Genomic DNA, 23,421 nt, shown 5'->3' with positions numbered 1-23,421 from the left:
CTTCGGGAGGTCTACGTGTTCGAACATCTGCCCGATAAAAATCTCTTTACATCCCGCCTGCAATAGATTATTTCTCCGACGCTTAAAAGTTCTTATTTCCTCCGTGCCTCCGGAGCCGACCGTAATTTTCGCCCGGTTACCAGGTCCGGGCTCGTTTCTTTGTTTTTTATTAATAAAACTATCCAGTAAGAATTCCATAAAAAAAATTCAGTGACGTCACTGTACATAAAAACTCGTTGCTACGATTAGGTGTAAAATTTCCATTTTCTATTCATCTAAATTCTGGGTCAATAGCCGCCTGGTGTTTTTCGCTGAAAGGGTCACCTTTTGTCAAAGTCAGTTAAAGTCGTAGCCGTTGAGTGGGCGTTTACGCAAACATAAGAGGTCTAATAATAACATGTTTTTGATTCAAAGAAACGAAAAAGCCTATTTTTAAAAACGCTCATAATGTGAACTGGTTTTATCGCATATTGTAATTATATAGATATATGCATATATTGTAGTAGAAAATATACATGGAATGAGCTGACAGGCAGTCATTGTGAAGTTTTAGTGTTTGTAGGCTCGCGTCCTATGTGGTCTTCTTGTAAGTGTGGCTGCAAATGTCGGGACCCAGTTCCACACGTGTTGTCGGGTTACAGAGATAGAATTTTGGATTATGAAATTCAGTTCGTTTTATTCTCAAAGGCCCAGTTCCACGGTTGTGAGTGATAGTTAACAGGCTGAGTTAAAATCAATTCATCATTTTCTATTAGTTAACGCTGAGAGTCATATCTTAACTCAGAAATATGCACAAATGGATCCTGCCAAATGGATCCTGAATTTCGGGACTCGTTCCCAAGTTCTGAGTTAGTTTAAATCAATGATTTCCAATGATTTGACATTATGGGTCCAGACTAATAGTTCCGAGTTTAAAGATTTTACTCTCGAGTTAACTCATCGAAAATGAACAAACTTAGATTCTAACCGACTCATTACCGTTAAAGTGGATACTGGAGTTCTAATAACGGACATACGACTAAGGAGCTGCGGTCCCGGGGGATGGATAATAAATCAAACACATTCTTGTCGAATCCGAATTCAATTTGAACAGGAAAATGCAGCTTAGGAATTAATAGCGTCGACGACAAAAGTCACAGATTCGCGCCGGCCTCATCTGATATCAGTGGTTTTTTTTTTTCGTGGAAATTAGATTGTTATCTGAAAGTATAGATAGTTACACAACAGCAAGGACGAACCAAGAGAGATCTATAAACATCAGGATATCATCATGGTAGGTCACACATATTTCTAGCGTCTTGCACTTCGCCAGCATGTACACTGTATCTTCGGACCGGCAGCGCAATAATCTTAACAAAAACTCTCTTAAACAATAATTTCAAAACCGACTATATACAGACTTCAAAAGATAAAAATTTTTATTTTTCAAGAATCAAAATCTAAATATGCGACGTTTCGATCTCTCACTAGAGATCATCGTCAGGTGTAAGGAGAGGTTTCGGAGAACATGTTAATTGGTTTAATTCCCCTCACACCTGGCGACGATTTCTACTTAGAGTTCGAAACGTTGTGTATTTTGATTTTAATTTTCGATAAATAAAACTAGATTTTAATGTCTGTATTTGAATTTTATATGATAGAATTTATCAATTTGAAACCACAACGTTTCGGCTGTTGACTAACAGCCATCATCAGGTGGACCGATGGTTTTAGACACCTGATGATGGCTTCATAATAATCGTAACCAACGGCGTGGTTTCATAATAATGAATTCTACTATTAAAAAATTCGTGGGACTACTTCGGATTTCTTTAATTGCGAAATTCTTCGGATAATCATCGTAATTCCTAAGATCCAGCTAAACGGATCACTCAGTCACATCTCAAATACAAGAAAAAGACGAATCACTTTTTCACGCGCAGGGTCAAACAGAAATAGTAAGAACTGATTTCCAGCCGAAGAAGTCGTCGATGGCCTGCAGAACCTGCGTAGTAGTAGGCAGTGTTTTGATGATCGTGATATTTCTACTCGTAGCCGTATTACTCTGCGTCTATTTCCTTGGTAAGTATCTCGTCCTTTCAATAAACGGCAGCACTTGAGATTAAGTGGCTACAATTTTCCAACGCTTTATTATGACCGGGGCCGCGACTTGCTCGGAGGCAAGTCTTTCAACGACCATCTTCGAGTAGCTCTCTTTAGTTTTGTAAGCCTTTAAGGTGTTTGTAATAAAACTGACCCAAACAGCTTAAAAGCTGTTCAATTTTCGAGCTTTGAATGGTCCGGATTATACTCTAACCTCGCGGGAAAGATTCCCTGAATGTTTCTGTTATTTCCGTGGCATCCTATTGTTGTAAATAGCTGGGATTCAAGTCTTGGTGAATATAACCGTAATATCAATTCAAACACAATGCAAGATTCACGATTGATAGAACACTATATCCGTGTTGACGCGATGTAGAGAGAATCCCACAATGACAAGGAAAAAGTCCGAAGTTACATTTTCGGACTTTTTCCTTGTCATTGTGGGATTCTCTCTACATGCAAGATTCAGTTGTTTAAATTGATATTGCAGGTTTCTCTTAATGGGCGACGTCCTTGTGCTCGATGGGTACCGAGGGGTCAAGTTCTAAAAGCGCCCGGGATTATAGATCCGAATATCTGAAAATCTAAGTTTTCAGACTAAAATCTGTAGAATTAAACCCAAGGTTAGAAGCCACGCGCAAATTTGTACGAATAGATTTACAAATTCAGAGGAAATCTGTGGAATATCCGCACATTTTTGTGCAGCGCGATCCCAAGAGTAGGACCTATAGATGAGACATTTTCTGTTAAATTTCTAGTAATTGTACCAGAACTCGATTGTAAACACGAAGTCCACGATCGACCCGTTTCACCGAAAAAAGCCATCGAAAATTCGGAATTCGGCTACACAGAGGTTCGAACCGGTGTCAACCTGTTCTGGTGGTTTTACTACGCGAAGCCGAGGACCGATTACAAAAATAAACCGCTCATCATCTGGGTACAGGTACGTCTTGGGGCTTAGCCTAAACCACACAGGTGCGTCCTGGTGCCTAAACCTCACAGGTGCATCCTGGAGCCGATTCCCGGTGTCACTACCATATAAGTTTGTCCTGGGGCTGATTCCAGTGTGCCTCAACCACCCAGGTTTGTCCTAGGGCTGATTCCAGTGCGCCGAAACCACCTAGGTTTGTCCTAGGGATGATTCCAGCGCGCCTAAATCGCCCATGTGCGTCCTGCGGTCGATTCCACCCAAATAAGCCCTGGATTCAAAAGAGCCAAAAACTATGCCGAAAGTAAACTTGTTTGTGATTATCTTATTTCCAGTCTTGATGAATATCGTTTAGGCCACAATAGCAATTCAAACAACTGTTCTTGTATATATTCTCGCGTTTCAGGTGGAATCCTTCCTCCCGTATTCAGAGTTTATTTCTGTTTCTAAATTTCTTCAAATAAACTCTGAAGATGGGCGGAAAAATGTTGTTTGAATTGTTATTGTGGGATTTCGCGAAACATTTACTGATTGCATTGTTGTAGTTTCAAGTTCGAGTTTGTTTATTCATCATAATCAAATGACATGATCGTCAATGATCAGCGAATTAGAAGAAAACAATATAATACATATATACAATACTAGGATTACAAAAATATTTACAGGAAAGAGTTCATAGGACATAGCGTACTGTACAATATAAGTCAAGCATAAAATTAAATCTATTTTGTATATATATATATATATATATATATATATATATATATATATATATATATATATATATATATATATATATATATATATATATATATATATATATATATATATATATATATATATATATATATATATATATATATATATATATATATATATATATATATATATATATATATATATATATATATATATATATATATATATATATATATATATATATATATATATATATATATATATCTTGTATATATCTAATTGTTGTATGATCTATGTTACAGGGCGGTCCCGGCGAGTCGGGTTGCGGAGTAGGGAACTTCTTCGAGTTCGGTCCTTACGATGAAAACCTGATGGAACGAAAGACGTCTTGGGTAAAAACAACATTATCACACAGCGAAATGACTGATTCAACCGAGCTCTGAAATCCCCTGTCACCATCAGCCTTATATTAGAACAATTCGCCGAATCAACTTTATTTCATATCAATATATCAACTATTCTCATTCAACAGGATCAAGTGCCACAGAGTTCAAAAGATTTGACTCAAGAATTAACTCATCGGAACTAATTTCACTCGGAGAACTCGAATATACCGAGAGAGGGACGGGCTGGTGTGAGAACCCCCTAAAATTTTCAAAGGGCCTTTCAAAAAGCCAGCGTCAAAAGATTCAGTTCAAGATTTTTCGAAATTTGGATACAATTTTCATATCTTTTTTTGGAAACTGAAAAGTAATCATTCCGTAAAAATGGACCTGAATATCATTTAAAATTCAACCATGGACTTTAAAACAGTCCATGGTTTAACGTCATGAAAAATTGTGAATAAAACGTTGTTTATGTTAAGGTTATCGAAATAATAATCATAATTAAGATCTTTCCCCTTTTTACGTGAGAAAGTGCCCCTTTTTCTTGAAATAGAACTGTCCCTTAAAAAAGGCTGAATTCACGCTACTGTGGTCTGTGGAACTGGATCCAGACTCCAGATTGGTGCACTGGGTTATCAGTGCTGCTATATCCTCTATTATGTACTGCTAAAGGTTGCGACACCAATTCACTGAATATCCCGTCCTTCAAAACACTCGATACAACTTCAAATAATGATCTAATTAATGCAATTAACACATATTCCACTAATTACCATCGAGTCGTAGTATTCACTAAGTGTATATATATATTTCAGGTGAAATACGCTAATATCCTGTATATCGACAGCCCGGTCGGCTCCGGATATAGTTATGCCACCGATAAAAATCTCTACGTCACGACCACCGAGTTATTAGTCAGCGATCTACTGAAGGTCGTTACGAATTTTTTGAAAGTAACGAAACCGGAATTCCAGGTAAACGATCGTTCACTGAAAGTCCACTAGGTGGCAGCGCTACTCGCTACTGAAGGGAGGGTTTGGAGAAAGGGGGACGTATACATCTTAAACCACTGTATACGAATTCAAAATGGCCCAAAAATGAAATTTATTTTTCAAAGAATTAAGATCAAATCAATATGTACCCCTCAAGAGGTTGCTTCACGCGATAGTCTGTAGAGAGGTCTTGGTCGTCGTGTAAAGTCTTTAATTTAAATCTTTGAAAGAAAAATGTATTTTTTAATCTTTGAGCACGTGTCTCCCGTAGCATGTTCACCGCCGATCTGAGTTCATCTAAAATCAATAAAGACCGTTTGAAAAAGCCGCCATTTTTGTTTTTGAAGTGGCTCGATAACACAACGGACCGACGTCAAAGAAATAGGAATAGACGTGATAGAGATCACGTTTCCGAAGATGAATCGAATTCTCAACTTCATTCTCATTGATCCACTTATTATTGCAGACGATTCCGGTGTACGTGTTCGGAGAATCATACGGCGGAAAAATCGGACCTTTACTCGTCAAATCTATGCACCAGGTACGTTATTCAAAAAGTCATGAGTTTAAAGGCCGTTATATACATTCAAAATTCAAAAGATTGAAAAAAAAAACATCTGGTACTCGATATATAGAAAAAATACGCAACGTTTTCTAAATAAACATCAATTCAAAAACAATTCTCTAGAGACCATCGCCAGGGGTGCATTATAAATTTCTAAAGAGTAATAAATTTCATTATTTCATATCTTTTAAACTTGTATTTGGCGGTGGGATTGAAACTGTACAATTTACTCTTCACGCGTCTCAGTGTACCGGGCTATTCTACTGTAAATTCATTGATTAGTTCATTAGAATATAGATGTTATCAGCATCGTTATCTTTTCGAAGACAGCGCCACCTGGTGCTATACCAGGAGCGCTGGTTAAGTCTTAATTCATATATTTACGCTTATTCTTATCTTTAGATGATCAAAAATAATACGTTGAAATGTAATCTCGTCGGAGTGGCGCTAGGGGGCCCTGCTGTGCATATACCAGACTTCACATCTACCTACGGTGACTACCTCTACTCGCTGGTGCGTATTTGTTGAAGAGTTTTCTACCTGTGGCAGGTGATGATCCGCTAGAGGCGCTAGCAGTCTGTCGGTCTTTCGTAGATCAATTCTCTTTTCATTTATAAATAATATTGAGATAAATCTGTGTCTAATATCGCAGAATAAAATCTAGTTCAAAGTTTGAAACGCATTTTGACCGAAATACGACCGACTGTTAGTCACGCCATCTGGCGGGATTATTGGTTTCGCATTCATCCCAATCTAAATTCTGGTTCACATATTAACTTCACACATCATTAATTTTCGCTTATTTCGTCAATTTTACAGTGTCTTTTCGACGAGCGACAAAGAACAGAATTCGAGAAAATTTTTACAGTATTCAACGACACATTTTCAGGCGTTACCAACGGCAACTACACGCAGGCGATCCAAGACATGGACAAAATCTTCAATTACATCGTGACCGAAATTCCACATTTCGATACTTACCATGCCCTGCATTGGAATAGACGCAGATGTAAGCACCCTCCATTGTCGCCAAATAAAATAATGATGCCACCCTCGCTTGCCAGGGTTTGATTGCCGTCCGCCGAAGTGCTGGCCAACACCGGCTACGTACCTGATTGGATAGATAGCGGCAACCCGTCTGCCCAAGAAATCTCGAGCTATTGACCGATGGAGGGTTTACAGCCAGGGTTTTTACAGGTGTGAGCTTCGATTGGAGGCAATCAGACCCCGGCAAGCGAGGATGAAATGACGCTTTATCCTTACGAGAATACATCCCCGTTTCATATTAAGGCGTCCATATTGGAGTTTCGCGCGATCTGAGCAAAATCCATCATGGCCGCCTGGCAACGTTTTTGAAATATGTTTATTGCGGAAAATTAACGCCGTTTTTATGATCGAGCTTATGATATGTGATCAGAGGCCCAGTACAGTGAACTTGATAGCTAGCTATGTAAGATAGCAGGGGCGGATCTAGGGAGTGTTCTCGGGGGTTCGGATCTCTGCCTTAACTTCGAGGTTGCTCTCTTCGTCAATAGAGGGATCGTGTGAAAACCAATAAATTTGACACATATCCTCTTTTAGAAATTGCATCTTTTTGGGTTTATTTCTTCAAAAAGATGTCTTACCCTAGATAGATGGACCCCCTAGCATCGAACGAGAATTTCTTTTTTCTAATTGGCATCGGTCTTCCGATTCATAATAATTTGAAGATGATATCTATAAGATGATGTCTTCATTTTTATCAAGTGGGTAACAGAACCTTAGTAGACTTGATGAACGGTCCGATGAAACGCGAACTGAAGATAATCCCGAAAGATAAATTCTGGGTCGGTAAGTTTGAGACCGTTTCAAGTTCACGGTAGTGAAAATTGAACACGTTTTTTCCTATAAACGATGTAAAAATCACCTTCTAAATCGATGTATCTATAGAGGAAAATATGGAAGTTCAAGCGAAAGAATGGCCGAATGTTCTCGCACCTGTTGTGGACGTCAGTAAGTTTGAAAATCGATAACCGTCGTTTGTCGGAAAGAAATGTAGAATCAATATCGAAATTAATTCGAAAATAACGTTTGCCTTTGTAGTTGATTATATATTGAAAGATGCCAAGTTGAATTTGACACTTTATAACGGACAACTTGATTTGATCGTCAATGCAATCGGTAAGGATTTGCAGACTTGTAGAAAATAAGTATTTGTTTTTCGATAAGACGGTCTGACACCAACTGCACCCGACCGGTAGCCACACTGACACTAACCAGACAAATTCCCACATAGGTCAGTCACTACAGCTCGGTGGTCCAGTGGTTAGTCTATTCGGGCATGCTGCAGGTAGCAGGTTTGAGTCCTGCTAGAGTTAGTGTTATGAATGGGTTTATTTTTTTGGTGACACGCAATTTCCCACTGGTGGGTTAGTGTTAGGTCGGGCTATAAAGTTCTTACAGGTAACTTTTCATTGCTGGATATATCAGCAACCACGCTTAGTCTGCACGACTTAGATCCCTGGTGCAAGTCGGTGTGGTAGGACCATTTTGTATCTGTATGAAATTCATCATTGTATTCCTTTTTGTTCAGGTGCTAATGTTTGGATGAAGAAACTCACGTGGCCCGGTATGACGCAATACTGGACTGCACCGAGGAATCAGATATCATCTCCTAGAAGCGGTAACCCAGTCGCCTATAAACAGACTCATGATCTATTAACATTTTACTGGATTCTGGACGCCGGTCATCAGGTACTTTACATACATATTCGAGCCAGTTCAACAGTTCTGGGTCCAGTTCCACAGCTGGATCCAGTTCGACAGTTCTGTGTCCAGTTCCACAGCTGGATCCAGTTCGACAGTTCTGGTTCCAGTTCCACAGCTGGATCCAATTCGACAGTTCTGGGTCCAGTTCCACAGCTGGATCCAGTTCGACAGTTCTGGACCCAGTTCCGCAGTTCTGGATCCAGTTCCACAGTTCTGGTTCCAGTTCCACAGTTCTGAATCCAGTTTCACAGTTCTGGTTCCAGTTCCACTGTTCTGGTTCCAGTTCCGCAGTTCTAGATCCAGTTTCACAGTTCTGGTTCCAGATCCATAGTTCTGGTTCCAGTTCCACAATTCTGGTTCAAGTTCCACAGTTCTGGACTCTGTTCCACAGTTCAGATCCTAGTGACAGACATTTCCATTCAGTCTGATTGATTCAATCTTTGAAATGACATGTAGTTAATTTCCAATATTTCAACCCTGTCAAATTTCGATCGGGGAACGATAGAATTTGGCGCGGGGCCAAGTAGCATAAAAGTATGGTTGAGGTTGATAACCGACAAAGAGTGTTAATCAAAATCATTTATCCACAAGTTAACTTTAAAACCAACTGACCCCTGGACCCGGTCTCACATCTGGGTTGAGATTTGGCTCTCAGCTCGTCGATTTTGGAAACGGAACAGATTCTAACTGTGAGGGACGAGTCTTAACTCACAATGTCGAACTGTAAATATTGAAATGAATACTGCGATGAAGTATTTGGAACATTGTGAGCATCGTTTTTGAACTATTTTGATTTCAGGTGCCCAGGGATAACGGAGAAGCGAGCGAAATAATGGTGAAACAAATACTGGGCATCAAATAGAATCGACAAGATAAAAATAAAGACACCAAAAAGACCGAAGAGAAAAAAGGAATCACTTTTTGACAATAACAAAATGTTTACCACTCGTGTCGAAACCAAGTCACAATTTGCGTCTATAAAGGACTCACAATATTGAAGATTTAACAACCAGGGGCCGGTTCCATAGACAGGGCTTCGACTTAAGACCGGTCTAAGACAAACTTAGTTCTATAGCCAATCTTACAACTTAAGACCAGTCTTAATGTTTAAGACCACTTTTGGTCTTAAGTCTTGACTATGGAACCGACCCCTGGAGAGGACCCAGAAGGGGTGCAGGGGTGCGGGGAGATTTTCTTTGCCTTTTTTTCTGGCTCCGATTTTTTTAGATACGTTTTTATAAACGCATTTGTTATTTCTGAAGTTGCCAATGTCGTATAATTGCCCTGAAAATTCACTAAAATCGTCTAGAAAAGATTTTTCGAAATGTTCTGGGAGAGGGACCCCCAGGCCCCCTACGAGTCGTACAGCGCCGCCTGTGAAATATACAGTTGCCCCTTTTTCTCCATCCCCTTTGAAGAAATTCTAGACCCTGGAAACGATTAGGATAGACTGACTTTTCATTCAAATAAATGTTCGAAGATGGGTAGGAGCATTCTATCCAATACGTCAGTTTAACACCGTTGTCCGTTGTTCAATATTGTGGAGCTTTTATCATACAACATATTTAAGTATCTAATATTTGTAGTAACAACCCTATTATTGTTCCTTATAACTTCCGCTTTTTTTCCATTATTTCCCTTTAATTACCGCGAATTTACCGTAAACTTTTATAACTCGTAACATGAAGATTTTTATACACATATTACCTATAAATACGAAATGATTATATTTTTAAAAGAAAAAAAAAAGATTTTATCAAAATGTACGAGTTGTTTTTAGTTTGATAAGTGTGCGAATATTACAACCTCAACAATTCATTCAACCTCGAAAAAGGAAGACTTGTCCAATATACATCATCAATTTTATTGAAAATATCATATACATCATTTAAATACAACATCTGCTGCGATACATACCAAGCGCTGTTCGGGACCGGGGCCAGGACCAGGACAGCGACCAGGACCCGGTTAACAGTCACAATTACGCACGATCTTGTTCCGGTAGGTTAGTTCGTTTTAAGTGTGGAAAACATTCAATTCGGGAAGAAATTTACAAACATGTCGCTACGCAATGTTTATAGCGATGTGCATTGTTTTTTATGCCCGGTGCCCTCTATTGGAAGAGTTATGTAGCCGGCTTTAGCGTGAGAGACGAGGAGTTCCGTGCCGTTTTTGTTATTCCAGTTGACTTTATGATTAGGAGGGATCGGTCCCTCGCATTCGTCGTATTTGGCACTATTTTTGATATTTTCGCGCAAAGACTGCTGCAGCGCCGTCTGGCGAGTTTGCGTCGTGGCCGACAGACGCGGGCTCGACCTGCTGCTGACTACAGTGCCCTCTGTTGAGAAACTGTTAGCGTAACTGCACTGACGCGTGTGTCTGTAATAGCCCGCTCGGGGGCAGCACAATCGGCAACAAAACCAAGTAATCTTGACGTGGTTCATCACCTGAAATAGTCAACAAATAAATACGATTCTTTCAAAAGCATTTAATAAACCATTTCGCTCAGTCAAACGTGTTTTATTGGCTGCTATAAAACTGTTACCCTAAGGTATAAAATTTCCCCTGAAAAACTAGAAGACGAATTTTTTGCGTTTTTTTTTGTTGCCGGGAGCAGTAAATTACAGCAGAACCGAGATGGAGCTGGTCACGTGCGTATAATGATATGCGGTACATCGAGGGATGTAAAGAAAAGCAACGCGTTTTTTCTTAAATGTTAGTTTAACATCGTTATATTTGGTAACTTACAGCAACAACATGATCCAATGAAACGAGCATCTCATCGGAAATAGGGGGATAGAGAGAAAGAGCCAGAGAGCAGTTGAGGAAAGATTAGTTTAACGTTGTTGTATCCAGTTTGGGAGAGATCAAAATAAGAACTGAAAAAGTGAATCTGTCGCAACTAAAAAACAGGTGCGCGCGTAGAAATGTGAAGGGGAACCGATAGACGGCAGCACAGGACATCACAACACGATACAGCACTAAACATGCGGTATAGGACCCAGTTTTACAGTTCGGATAGCCACAGAGTTGGATTCGGAGTCTCAAATGGAGCCGAGCCTTCCACCGGGAAACTGGAATCTGGGCTCAGTTGCACAAGATCTAAGTGTCAGTCAGAAATAAATCTGAAGACTCTTCTTGATTTAGAAGTAATTTGGTTTTAGAGACTGGTCACCTTAAAAGTCCAAATCAAGAACAAGCAACTGGTCCCCGAATTGCTCCAACCTCCATATTGTGGGAGGGAAGATAATTTTGTCAAGGTTAATTACAAGGTCAAAGAGCAGCAGACTTTTTGATTTGGAATCATCCTCGCTTGCCGGGGTTTGTGTTGACATGAGGTCAGCTTCGGCGGGCGGCAATCAAACCCTGGCAAGCGAAGATGAATGTGAATAAGAAGCTAATTTCTGATAGAAAAAAGTCGAAGTCGGAAAACTTTTCATCCGCTGGTCTTTGTTTCGCATGCATATATTTGGTTTAAGCATATGATAAATAAAACTAAGACAATTTCATCACTTACCAGTGTTCCCTTCAATCGGAAAAAAATCATATACGCACAAGAAATTAAACAGGATGAGAACGTAAATAGTTTGTGATATCAAAATGAAAAGTTGGTTTGATTTTAAATCGACCACAAAGACCGGCAGATAGTGGATTGTATCAAAAAGACAGGGACTGTACATTAAGGTATCTACGCTACATCCGGCAATAAGTTGCGCTGGGTCCAGTTCCACAGTTCCGAGTTTGACTCTGAGTTAACTCAGGCATTGAAAATGAACTAACATTAACTCAGAGTTAACTCTCTATCACAAAATGTGGAACTGGGTCCTGGATACTTAATTCAACGGCCCCTGTGATATATTATGGTGGCTGATAAGGGCCATAGCGTAAAATTCCTGGTATGTAAATGAGGGCGCCAGAACGCCAGAACGCCAAAACGAAAAAAAACGTCCAATTTTCTCTGAAAGTTCGTTTTGGGGCGCCAAAACAAAGAAAATTCCGTTTTGGCGCCCCCGCCAAAACGAACTTTCATTTTGGCGCCCCCGCCAAAACGAACTTTCGTTTTGGCGCCCCCGCCAAAACAACGAAAAACGTCGAAATTTCTCTAAAAGTTCGTTTTGGCGCGCCAAAACAAAGAAAATTCCGTTTTGGCGCCCCCGCCAAAACGAACTTTCATTTTGGCGCCCCCGCCAAAACGAACTTTCGTTTTGGCGCCCCCGCCAAAACAACGAAAAACGTCGAAATTTCTCTAAAAGTTCGTTTTGGCGCGCCAAAACGGAGAATATTCCGTTTTGGCGCCCCCGCCAAAACGAACTTTCATTTTGGCGCCCCCGCCAAAACGAACTTTCGTTTTGGCGCCCCCGCCAAAACAACGAAAAACGTCGAAATTTCTCTAAAAGTTCGTTTTGGCGCGCCAAAACAAAGAAAATTCCGTTTTGGCGCCCCCGCCAAAACGAACTTTCATTTTGGCGCCCCCGCCAAAACGAACTTTCGTTTTGGCGCCCCCGCCAAAACAACGAAAAACGTCGAAATTTCTCTAAAAGTTCGTTTTGGCGCGCCAAAACGGAGAATATTCCGTTTTGGCGCCCCCGCCAAAACGAACTTTCATTTTGGCGCCCCCGCCAAAACGAACTTTCGTTTTGGCGCCCCCGCCAAAACAACGAAAAACGTCGAAATTTCTCTAAAAGTTCGTTTTGGCGCGCCAAAACAAAGAAAATTCCGTTTTGGCGCCCCCGCCAAAACGAACTTTCATTTTGGCGCCCCCGCCAAAACGAACTTTCGTTTTGGCGCCCCGGAAACGTGTCTACTCCAGATGCTGACATACAAATTATGTACATACGCATACGTACTCGTGCACGACCGCTTAATTATAATGGACACCGTTCGGACTTGTATCCTTTTGCGTAATAAAGACCAAGTTGCTCAACGGTCGATTTTGCTGTTGATCTTGTTGATGATCTTAACAGATTCCTCTAGTTGATGATACTGTTAGGAAGCTTTTTGCAGATGGGTACACAAATGCAGAAATGAGGATTGCCATGTTATCTAACTTCGGAATAACTATTAGGTACGTATATATAAATTCCATGGCCTACATCAAGATGGTCTAAGAATAGATTTTAATTGTCTGCAGCTACGTATGGGCACTGCCATTTTTATTCAATATTACTCCTTATAATGATGTGATATAGTAGTTTAGTTCACAAACCGTCTTGTTTATTTTAAACTTTCAGTGAACGCCACCTCAAACGACAATTGAATAGGTTAGGTTTGAAAAGAAACAACAATTACGTTCTCAATGACGTAACCGCTGCAGTCGAGGAAAGTAATCCGAATTTTTGAAGTGATGCTTATATCTGATAGAAATTGAAAATGTCTTTTGGGTTTAAGATTATGTTCTCTGCATTATTACAGGTTGAGCTTGCTGGCAGCGGATGTTGCATGGGATATCGTGCTATGTCACAACGTCTCCGTCAACGCTACGGAATAAGAGCCCCTAGGTAAGATGTATGGTCGGGTGGCTACCTACACGGTTAATTCCTGACATGATAAATGAGGGCGCTAAAGTACCAAAACGCCATAACTAAAAAAACTTAATTTCTCGAAAAATATTTTTTGGCCAAATTGAAGAATTGTCAGTTTTGTTACTCCTGACAAAAAGAACTTTCGAATCGGCCAGCATATGTATAAATGTGTATTTGATTGATGTAAGACCTTTAAGATGAGATCTGGATCACTTCACTCATGTGTTATATGATTGTTTACTTCTAGGTCTCTAGTTTCCAATATCCTTCAGAATTTAGACTTCGAAGGAGTACAGAATAGGACCCATGGAGTTTTATGACGACGACGTTACTTTAACAAGGGTCCCAATTATCTTGTCCATCTCGATGGTTATGACAAGCTCAAGCCTTTTGGTTTCCCGATTCATGGGTGTATAGATGGGTAAACATAATATATAATTGATATATCCTAAAAGATATTATTTCCACCTATCAACAGCAGTTGCTATAAGTTCAGAATTTGGTTTGTCGAACATGTTCATAAACACAGTCTATATTTAAAAGATTTTCCCGACGAATCCTTTGGTTAAGAGTTGGAAATACTAATAATGACCCAGAGGTGGTTGCGTGGTACTTTTTAGATTTCGTTCAGGACATTGAAGGTAGATAGAATTGTCATATATAAATACACAATGTGCCGAAATTATGCCTGGGAAAAATTATCTGTTATCAATCGTCGATTAAGATAATACTCTGACCGTCATCTTTATATCATCATTCAGCAGTTCCTCGCTGCATCCGTATGGACGCTGGAACCGAAAATGGCAGAATTGCAGCGATTCAGAAGGCCTTTAGAGCAGAATATGACGACGAAACGTGCGTTCTTGTGGGTAGATCTACGAGTAATCAGGTTCGTGGTGTCATTAATATGGGTAGATTTGGACAATCCCCATTTCTGCGCTAGAACCAACTTAAGATACTTCAAAACTCACCAATTATTTTATTTTTCTTTGTTTTTAGCGCATTGAACGATGGTGGCGAAGTCTTCGAAACGAAGTTGTTCAGTTTTGGATGAACGTATTTAAAGATATGGAGGAAAATGGAAGTCTATCTACCGCGGACGTTGTGCACATGTAGGTTAAATACCCGCCTTTAAAGCGCGTGGCGATTTTTTGTGATCCACGTAGTAATTTCCCTTTCTCCAATATTTTTCAGTCAAACCTTAAGATACTGTTTTTTTGATTTGATAAATGCCGATCTTCAGGATTTCGTGCAGGAGTGGAATACACATGCCATCAGGCCTCAACGAAATGTGGATGTTCCACCCGGAAAACCTGATCTATTATACTTCTCGCCGGAATATTACGGTACGAAATACGCTGTATAAAAATGAGCATAGGTTTCTAAGTTTACGATGTTTTTATCACTTCTTGATAATACGAAATAATATTTTCAGGCACGATAGACTACAAATTTCCAGTGGACGCTGGACTACTTCCGCAAATTCGAGAGGAATTTTGTAGTAAGCCGAATGAATCGAGAGGCTGTGATCCGGACTTTTCAGCGATGTGTGATCTTATAACGAGGCAGGGACAACAATCAAGACCGACATCAACCCCAGAAGCCGCTGCTTTGTATGACTGGCTATTAACTCAATTCTGAGAGCATACATGTTAGAATCATTTTTATACGTATCTGTCCTGCACGGTTTATGTGTTGTCTGTTCATGATGTATTTCGAAGATTCAAATATATCTATGATACACGTTACGCGTTGAAAAGAATATGATTGTAATTTTTCATGGATTCATGCGACTGTTTGGGCTTAGTTATACATCATACTAACACTACCCATGTTTTAATTCGCTATCCAACCCCATCTTAAGTAGGTGTCTCAGAAATAGAATACGCGTGCCATCAATTTACATGGAGAATTATCTGCGAAAGCGTACTCCAGTATCCGCTATTCTCAAAACGCTTCAGAATAAATTTGCGTATGGTTCAAAAAGATGTATTTTTGATTGAATTTATTTTGAGAAAGTTCTATGAAGCGGTTGTTTAAAAAGTGGTCTTATGGACAAGTCACATATCTTTCATCCTCGCATGCCAGGGGTCTGGTATCGCACCCCGAACTCGTTTCCACCACCCCCTGGCCTCACGACGCGTGATTTCATTACTGGTTGAAATACCTCCTTGTACGTTGATTGGTCCATTTAACGGGAAAATCAACAGAAGCCTATAATATCGTTTGCTTAAAGCGCTGTGATTGGTACGACCGGATTCTGGTCGGCTAGTAACGACTCCAACGACTCGCGAGGTCAAGGGGTTCGGGGAACACGGCTTTAGCTTAGTGAATTCGATTCCCACGACAGGTGAAGATGCATACATTGGAACCTCGTTACAACGAACCTCTGGGGACCAGAAAATATTGTTCATTTTAACAGATATTTCGTCATATCCAGTGTGAAATTAATCAAATTGTCTAATGTGGGACACAATCTTGTATTTGTTATGTCCGATGAATCGTTGTATCCCAGTTAGTTATAACGAGTTCCACTGTATCTCTTTATGAATGTGCAATTTTGACAGTATATAATTTAATCGTGTTCGAATACGTGCCAATGACACTTTCGTACTACGATATCATTTGCAGCTCGAGTGAAAGTGAGACACCATGAAAGAACGAAAACGCAATGAAGTGAAGATATTTGAATATTTTAATCGAAGTATCAAAGTTTCTCTTAAAAGCCTTAAAACATTATCTACGTTTTAATACCGTGTTGATACAATATATCAATATGTACTTAAAGATGATTGTCTTACAATTTCGAGACAAAACATAACTTGACAGCAGAGAAGTGGCACCCCCAAATCGCCCTGTTTTCAATACAAACAAAAAACGTATTTGGTCATGATTGATTCCCTAATTTGAAACGACAAATATAAGGAGCAAGTTTAACAGCTCTCGGTAAGGTTTGACTCGAGAGTCAAGTCGGTTTTTTTCAATATTTCCAATGCTTTAACTCTAGAGTCAAACTTAACCGAGAACTGTAGAACCTGGTCAAAATGCACTGCATGAATAATTACTTCTATCATCAAAAAGATCGTCACTAAGTAATTCTATGATAAAAGAAACGACATCAGGGCTGGCAATATTAAAAATAAACACACCACTTTTGGCCTAAACAAAAGAACTTAAACACGTTTTGATCCAACTTTGAAAATATGAAACTTACGTGGATTACGTCATTTCGTTTCTAGAATAATTTTATACGACGTCCATAACCCAAACATTGCTCTGGAGAATATTATCGAATTCTTGTTTCAGTTCGACGTATTCGTCATATGTTTCTGGTAACTCCAATATCTGGGCACATGTTCGAGCAACTGGAGCTCGTTGGAGACCGTCTACCTTAGTAAAGGTCACGTCAATCTTTTGGCAGTTACAGATGTCAGAACCAGTACAATAGCGGAGGAACTTAGACAACATGCTTTCATCCAATGATCTGACATATCTCTTCAGTAACGTAGCAACATTTGACTGAGGAGCTGACAAAACGTTTGGAAAAGAAAGTAATTCTACCACTTTGCGACAGGAGGGTTTAAGATCCGTACAAAGATCGAGGTACTGTTTATATGATATTGTTACATATTTCTGTATCATAGGTTTTATACAATCAACTATAAATCTCGGCTTTTGCACCAATTCCTGGTGACTAATTTCCCGAATCAACATGGAGAAGTTCTCCTTCGTAGGAAGTTTCCGACATTCATATCCCCCCAGTATGTCTATTATCTCTTCGACGTCATTTGCTTCATCATCGAAATTAGCCAATGCGCGTCGAAATACCAGCTCCTCAGACGGAGAAACATATTTCAGGAATGATTCGACCAAGTCTACGCTATCATCCTGCTGGAAGAACAATTCGGAAACAAATGGCTGCGCGAGGAATATTGGGAAATATGATGTTTCCTGAAATCCTTTACTGATGATGCGTCCTACAGCCTCCCATTTCTCTGTGCCATAATCATGGCGTATGAGAGGGATCATCTGACTACTACCCGTCATACATTGCTTTCTAAATTCTGACCAAAATTCAGTAAGACACTCTCGAAAGACACCGTGTCCTTCTCCGGCTTCAACATTTCCATTAGGGAGTATCATTCGAGCATTTATTATTTTCCCCATCACCGATGCATCACAAAAAGCGTTTATCATATCTTCGACCATGGCTGTTCTGCGAACCAGAAGGTTGTATTCTTCCCGTTCAATGCGATTAATCTCTTCTTGTGATAACTCGCCACTCGTCTGTACTCTGAATTGAATTGTAGGCGTATCAGGCTGTATCAATTCGAAATCATTGAAGTTGATATCTGCTATACCATCACGGGAATGTGTATCATTTGCACCCGTATGTATGCCAACAGCACCGGTAGGCACATAACCAGACTGAATCCCGGCCGCAAATGGAGTTGAAAGTGTATGGGCAGATTGGGTATGCGTAGTTAAAACGATAGGTTGAATATCACTACTAGCCGAAATTGTAGATGAGGCTGCTGGCGTAAACGACAATGCCGGTTGCATCAACGAAAACATAGGTAAAGTTGACTCAGAAATCGGTGGCTGGTGGGTATTAGCAAGAAAGGATGACATGGATGGCAAGGATGTTTCATCATCACTATCGTCAACTAAAACAGTTGTGTGAAGATAGAGCCTAATAGGGTTTGTTTTATGTGCTGCGATGTAGGCCTCTAGACCAAAAACATTACCACACTCAAGATAATCACATAACCGATTACCATTGAAATTTGCTAAGTAATAGCTCACATCATTGATTTTTAGGTTCATCGCATTCGATTTGCCGTCTGGAAAAAATAGGTTTAAGAACTCCATGGTTAAGGCCGACAAGTTCATTTCTTTTTTCAGGTCCAAAGTGTGTGTCCCCCCACCCTTGCTTGCAGTAACTAGTACAAAGGTCCCGCTTTTGATGGCGTGTTTCCAACCTAGTTTTATTCGTCGTGTATCTTTCTCTGCATTTTTTGTCGTCATTGATTTCTTGGTGCCGGCCTTACGTTTTTGAAATTGCGTTCTCAACCTGCACAAAACACTAGATGATCCTGAAAATGAAATAATAAAGGAAAGTGTTATATATTTCAAGTAAACAATTTACAAATTTGTAAAAAGATCCATTGATCGCAGACCCGTCGTAAGTCGAATCGCAAGGATAGAACAAGTTCTATTTCAGCGATGAGTTATGCGTCAAATGACCTTTGGACTCGGCGATGATTGAATCGTTGTCGATCTGACTGTGACAAACGAATCGCCAATCGGCGGTCACGTGTTTACTACCGCTGTTTTTACGACGAGATGGTCGTCGTAAGTCGACCTCAGCTTAGCTTAATCACGAGAAATAGGCACAAGCCTGCATAACCTCTCTAAAAGTATAACCCTCTGATAGCACAATCTCATGGACAGAATTGAATTAGCGTAACGGTCAGTGACAACGGTCATGAAAGTTGGAATTAAGCACGTGATTTATCTTAAAACTCAAATTATTACCTGCACTAGACACATTTTCATCTTCTTTAGGCTGAGAATTTACTATCCTACACCTATTCCTTAGCCGGACTCTATCCCCGATAGCTGTAACTCCTGCTGCTTCAAAATCACTATCTGTCATGGTCGTGACGTCACTAACACCTATCTGGATGAGAAATTAAAATATGATACATTTTCAGAAGTTATGGCCCTATAGCATTACCAATCGGGGCAAGTCTGTGTATACATAAAGTATTGAAACACGGTACCTTATTTTCGAGAAACTTTGCAATGTATTGGCCTAATCCCAATTCTAGGAGTATGTTGTCCATCTGTAAAGAAGACATTTACGAATTAACGCCATTGAATGATTATAATTCATTAGTTTTCACTAATGCAGACCGAGCAAAATAATCGTCGCTTACAATGATTAGGCAGTACGAGAGAAACGGCTCACGTCGAAAACTTAGAATACTACCAGTACGTGTTATATTGCCTGCGCATACCAGAGAACGACATCGGTTTTTTTAATATGTTTTCAGCGGCCGAAAATCAATCGATTTTTAAAATATATTGGCATATTAAAGAACAAAGTTTATGAATAGGCCTATGTGAGCTAAGCAATGCGAGGCAATGTATAGGATTTAAATGATACCAGGGGCTGATCCAGCATTTTTTAAGGAGTGGGGGTCGAGGGGGTACGGTGGTGCTCTGCTGGTCATCCCGAGAAATCTTAAAAACTTAGTCCCATTTTCATGAATTGTAAGCGTTTTTAGGCGCTACTTGATCATCTCATACATTTAAGATGTAGGCCTAACATGTCTACTTTGAAAAGTAGTTTTCCAAGTGGGAGGGGTTCTCGAGGACCCAAAGCAACCCCTGCATTTAACCCTGAATAGGCTACATACCTGTTCGTTAGTCCGTTAATGTATACACCACCACCATCGACAACGATATGTATTATCTAGTATACCTAGATCCGACTCGTAACAAAATCGAAGGGAGACGAATCGGATTTTCAAAGAAAGTTCGACGTTTTTCGCTGTTTGGCGGGGGGCGCCAAAACGAAAGTTCATTTTGGCGGGGGCGCCAAAATGAAAGTTCGTTTTGGCGGGGGCGCCAAAACGGAATATTCTCCGTTTTGGCGCGCCAAAACGAACTTTTAGAGAAATTTCGACGCTTTTCGTTGTTTTGGCGGGGGCGCCAAAACGAAAGTTTGTTTTGGCGGGGGCGCCAAAATGAAAGTTCGTTTTGGCGGGGGCGCCAAAACGGAATTTTCTTTGTTTTGGCGCGCCAAAACGAACTTTTAGAGAAATTTCGACGTTTTTCGTTGTTTTGGCGGGGGCGCCAAAACGAAAGTTCGTTTTGGCGGGGGCGCCAAAATGAAAGTTCGTTTTGGCGGGGGCGCCAAAACGGAATATTCTCCGTTTTGGCGCGCCAAAACGAACTTTTAGAGAAATTTCGACGTTTTTCGTTGTTTTGGCGGGGGCGCCAAAACGAAAGTTCGTTTTGGCGGGGGCGCCAAAATGAAAGTTCGTTTTGGCGGGGGCGCCAAAACGGAATTTTCTTTGTTTTGGCGCGCCAAAACGAACTTTTAGAGAAATTTCGACGTTTTTCGTTGTTTTGGCGGGGGCGCCAAAACGAAAGTTCGTTTTGGCGGGGGCGCCAAAATGAAAGTTCGTTTTGGCGGGGGCGCCAAAACGGAATTTTCTTTGTTTTGGCGCGCCAAAACGAACTTTTAGAGAAATTTCGACGTTTTTCGTTGTTTTGGCGGGGGCGCCAAAACGAAAGTTCGTTTTGGCGGGGGCGCCAAAATGAAAGTTCGTTTTGGCGGGGGCGCCAAAACGGAATATTTTCCGTTTTGGCGCGCCAAAACGAACTTTTAGAGAAATTTCGACGTTTTTCGTTGTTTTGGCGGGGGCGCCAAAACGAAAGTTCGTTTTGGCGGGGGCGCCAAAATGAAAGTTCGTTTTGGCGGGGGCGCCAAAACGGAATTTTCTTTGTTTTGGCGCGCCAAAACGAACTTTTAGAGAAATTTCGACGTTTTTCGTTGTTTTGGCGGGGGCGCCAAAACGAAAGTTCGTTTTGGCGGGGGCGCCAAAATGAAAGTTCGTTTTGGCGGGGGCGCCAAAACGGAATATTTTCCGTTTTGGCGCGCCAAAACGAACTTTTAGAGAAATTTCGACGTTTTTCGTTGTTTTGGCGGGGGCGCCAAAACGAAAGTTCGTTTTGGCGGGGGCGCCAAAATGAAAGTTCGTTTTGGCGGGGGCGCCAAAACGGAATTTTCTTTGTTTTGGCGCGCCAAAACGAACTTTTAGAGAAATTTCGACGTTTTTCGTTGTTTTGGCGGGGGCGCCAAAACGAAAGTTCGTTTTGGCGGGGGCGCCAAAATGAAAGTTCGTTTTGGCGGGGGCGCCAAAACGGAATTTTCTTTGTTTTGGCGCGCCAAAACGAACTTTCAGAGAAAATTGGACGTTTTTTTTCGTTTTGGCGTTCTGGCGTTCTGGCGCCCTCATTTACATACCAGGAATTTTACGCTATGGCCCTTATCAGCCACCATAATATATACATGCAAATGAATATGAAAAAAAAAAACGATGGATCTTTCAATTCTGGGCTTCGCTTGAAGATTCAAACAAAAGATTGTTTAAGCTTTATCGACTATATGATGCGTCTATTATTGCTACTATTTCTCTAATGTTTTCTGTTTTGATTTTGTTCAGGGCGACGAAACCACATCACACTGTCTGTAAGAAAGGCTATCTCTGTGAGAAAAGCTATCACACAAGCTTGTTGTCCTTCCCAAATGTCCAGATTCGTAATATACTAATACAACTTTGAAAATTACCATAATGAGAAAATCAAATCGAATCAAAGATTTGAAGAATTTGGGGCGAGGTAGCGGCAGGGGTAGACGATATCAATACTACACATTCTAACTAACACCTCAAGCTTTACGTACGTGCATTGTTATTGATCGGTACTGGTCAGGTGCGGGTGGTGGTGACCCCTGGTGGTGGTAGACGTAGTTATTTATCCGCCGTTGTTTCTATAAGTCGTAGCGCGGCGTGAAACATTCATATTTACGGCCCGAGAAAATACCTAATACACAATATAGCCTTATCGTCGTACCTGTCCAGAACTGACGGCTATCCCTTCATCAATTCACCCTATGACGTCATCAATATCGATTCATTATTGAAAACGTAGACTGGGGATATTGCTTTCTGAATTAATCGAATACTGGGCAATTTATGATGACGTCAAGGGAGGATTTGTAGACGAAGCCATCTTTTTCCTGAAGTTTCAGTAGTAAAGATGGCTCCATCCAGTTAATCACCCTATGACATCATAAATCGCCCATGAAGCAGTATCTAATCACAAACAAATCACAATTCGACGACGTGTTAGGTGGATTAATGGAGGCAGCCATCTTTTCAATGGCAGAGGTCTTTTAGAGAAAGAAATAAGGTCAAGGACAATATTCATCATGCATAAGACAGGATTAGATGAGTTTGTAGCCGAAACGACTGTGCGTGAAAACATAAGAATAAATATTCATTGAATGTTTACTATCGATTAGAGGTGAATTCATCCTGTCGAATCAGATTCCGATTTTCTATAAATAATTTGTAAGCCACGTGTCATCTAATCGCGATTTGTTCGAAACGGCCTAGTTTTCGAAAAGCTAGGTTGGGCTTCGATGATGGGGGTGGCTAACCTAGGGTTTGCGCACTGCGAGCCAAATGGCGGAAACTCTTATCAGTCCGCCATCTTGAAATCGTGTGAAATCACATGTGATGTGATTTGATGATTTGACAAATCAAGTCGAATTTGATGCCGCGAGTTGAATCAAAAAAGTTGACCAAATCTAACTCGATTATGCCAGGATAAATACGATTTTATTTTTAAAAATCAAATCTGATTTGACGGGATAAATTCGCTTTATAATACCATGTAATTTGATTATTACAAAATGTCG

At 40.4% G+C, this 23,421-nt stretch overlaps 5 protein-coding genes across 6 annotated transcripts in view; 3 read left to right on the top strand and 2 right to left on the bottom strand.

The window, feature by feature from the left end:
* Nucleotides 1-541: 541 nt before the first annotated feature.
* LOC141911883 (retinoid-inducible serine carboxypeptidase-like) lies at nucleotides 542-10,112 on the top strand. 2 transcript variants are annotated; one of them, XM_074802963.1, is made up of 14 exons: nucleotides 542-586; nucleotides 1,193-1,273; nucleotides 1,923-2,061; nucleotides 2,841-3,025; nucleotides 4,012-4,101; nucleotides 4,911-5,069; nucleotides 5,554-5,628; nucleotides 6,055-6,165; nucleotides 6,472-6,661; nucleotides 7,399-7,482; nucleotides 7,582-7,644; nucleotides 7,735-7,812; nucleotides 8,225-8,385; nucleotides 9,200-10,112. In XM_074802963.1, exons 2-14 carry the CDS (start codon nucleotides 1,271-1,273, stop codon nucleotides 9,260-9,262), a joined length of 1,401 nt encoding a protein of 466 aa, XP_074659064.1. In that variant the 5' UTR covers nucleotides 542-586; nucleotides 1,193-1,270; the 3' UTR covers nucleotides 9,263-10,112. The 2 variants fall into 2 exon arrangements, with proteins under 2 accessions (XP_074659064.1, XP_074659063.1); XM_074802962.1 differs by having other exon boundaries at nucleotides 546-586; nucleotides 1,094-1,273.
* A 194-nt stretch (nucleotides 10,113-10,306) lies between these two features.
* Nucleotides 10,307-23,421, bottom strand: part of LOC141911608 (calcitonin gene-related peptide type 1 receptor-like) — a 42,159-nt gene continuing 29,044 nt past the window's right edge. Inside the window, exon 13 of the mRNA XM_074802595.1 lies at nucleotides 10,307-10,847. Within this exon, the coding sequence (XP_074658696.1) occupies nucleotides 10,476-10,847 (372 nt within the window). The 3' untranslated portion in view covers nucleotides 10,307-10,475. The remainder of the gene's footprint in view (nucleotides 10,848-23,421) is intronic.
* On the top strand, nucleotides 13,078-14,242 carry LOC141912161 (uncharacterized). Its single transcript, XM_074803375.1, has 5 exons — nucleotides 13,078-13,289; nucleotides 13,391-13,465; nucleotides 13,632-13,720; nucleotides 13,814-13,898; nucleotides 14,170-14,242. Exons 1-5 carry the CDS (start codon nucleotides 13,228-13,230, stop codon nucleotides 14,240-14,242), a joined length of 384 nt encoding a protein of 127 aa, XP_074659476.1. The 5' UTR covers nucleotides 13,078-13,227.
* Nucleotides 14,249-15,708, top strand: LOC141912106 (uncharacterized; the record flags this gene model as incomplete). The annotated part of the gene is made up of 6 exons (XM_074803324.1): nucleotides 14,249-14,343; nucleotides 14,466-14,563; nucleotides 14,684-14,811; nucleotides 14,922-15,034; nucleotides 15,117-15,268; nucleotides 15,358-15,708. Coding segments are annotated over 6 exons (792 nt in total), but the record flags the coding sequence as incomplete, so codon positions are not given.
* LOC141912160 (uncharacterized) lies at nucleotides 17,074-18,497 on the bottom strand. The gene has a single exon (XM_074803374.1). The coding sequence runs from the start codon at nucleotides 18,495-18,497 to the stop codon at nucleotides 17,169-17,171; it is 1,329 nt and encodes a 442-aa protein (XP_074659475.1). The 3' UTR covers nucleotides 17,074-17,168.

This window comes from Tubulanus polymorphus, chromosome 10 (genome assembly GCF_964204645.1).
Source record: "Tubulanus polymorphus chromosome 10, tnTubPoly1.2, whole genome shotgun sequence".
Lineage (NCBI taxonomy): Eukaryota > Metazoa > Nemertea > Palaeonemertea > Tubulaniformes > Tubulanidae > Tubulanus > Tubulanus polymorphus.
The sequence above is the reverse complement of the archived record's forward strand: the minus strand, read 5'-3'. Positions and strand labels throughout refer to the sequence as shown.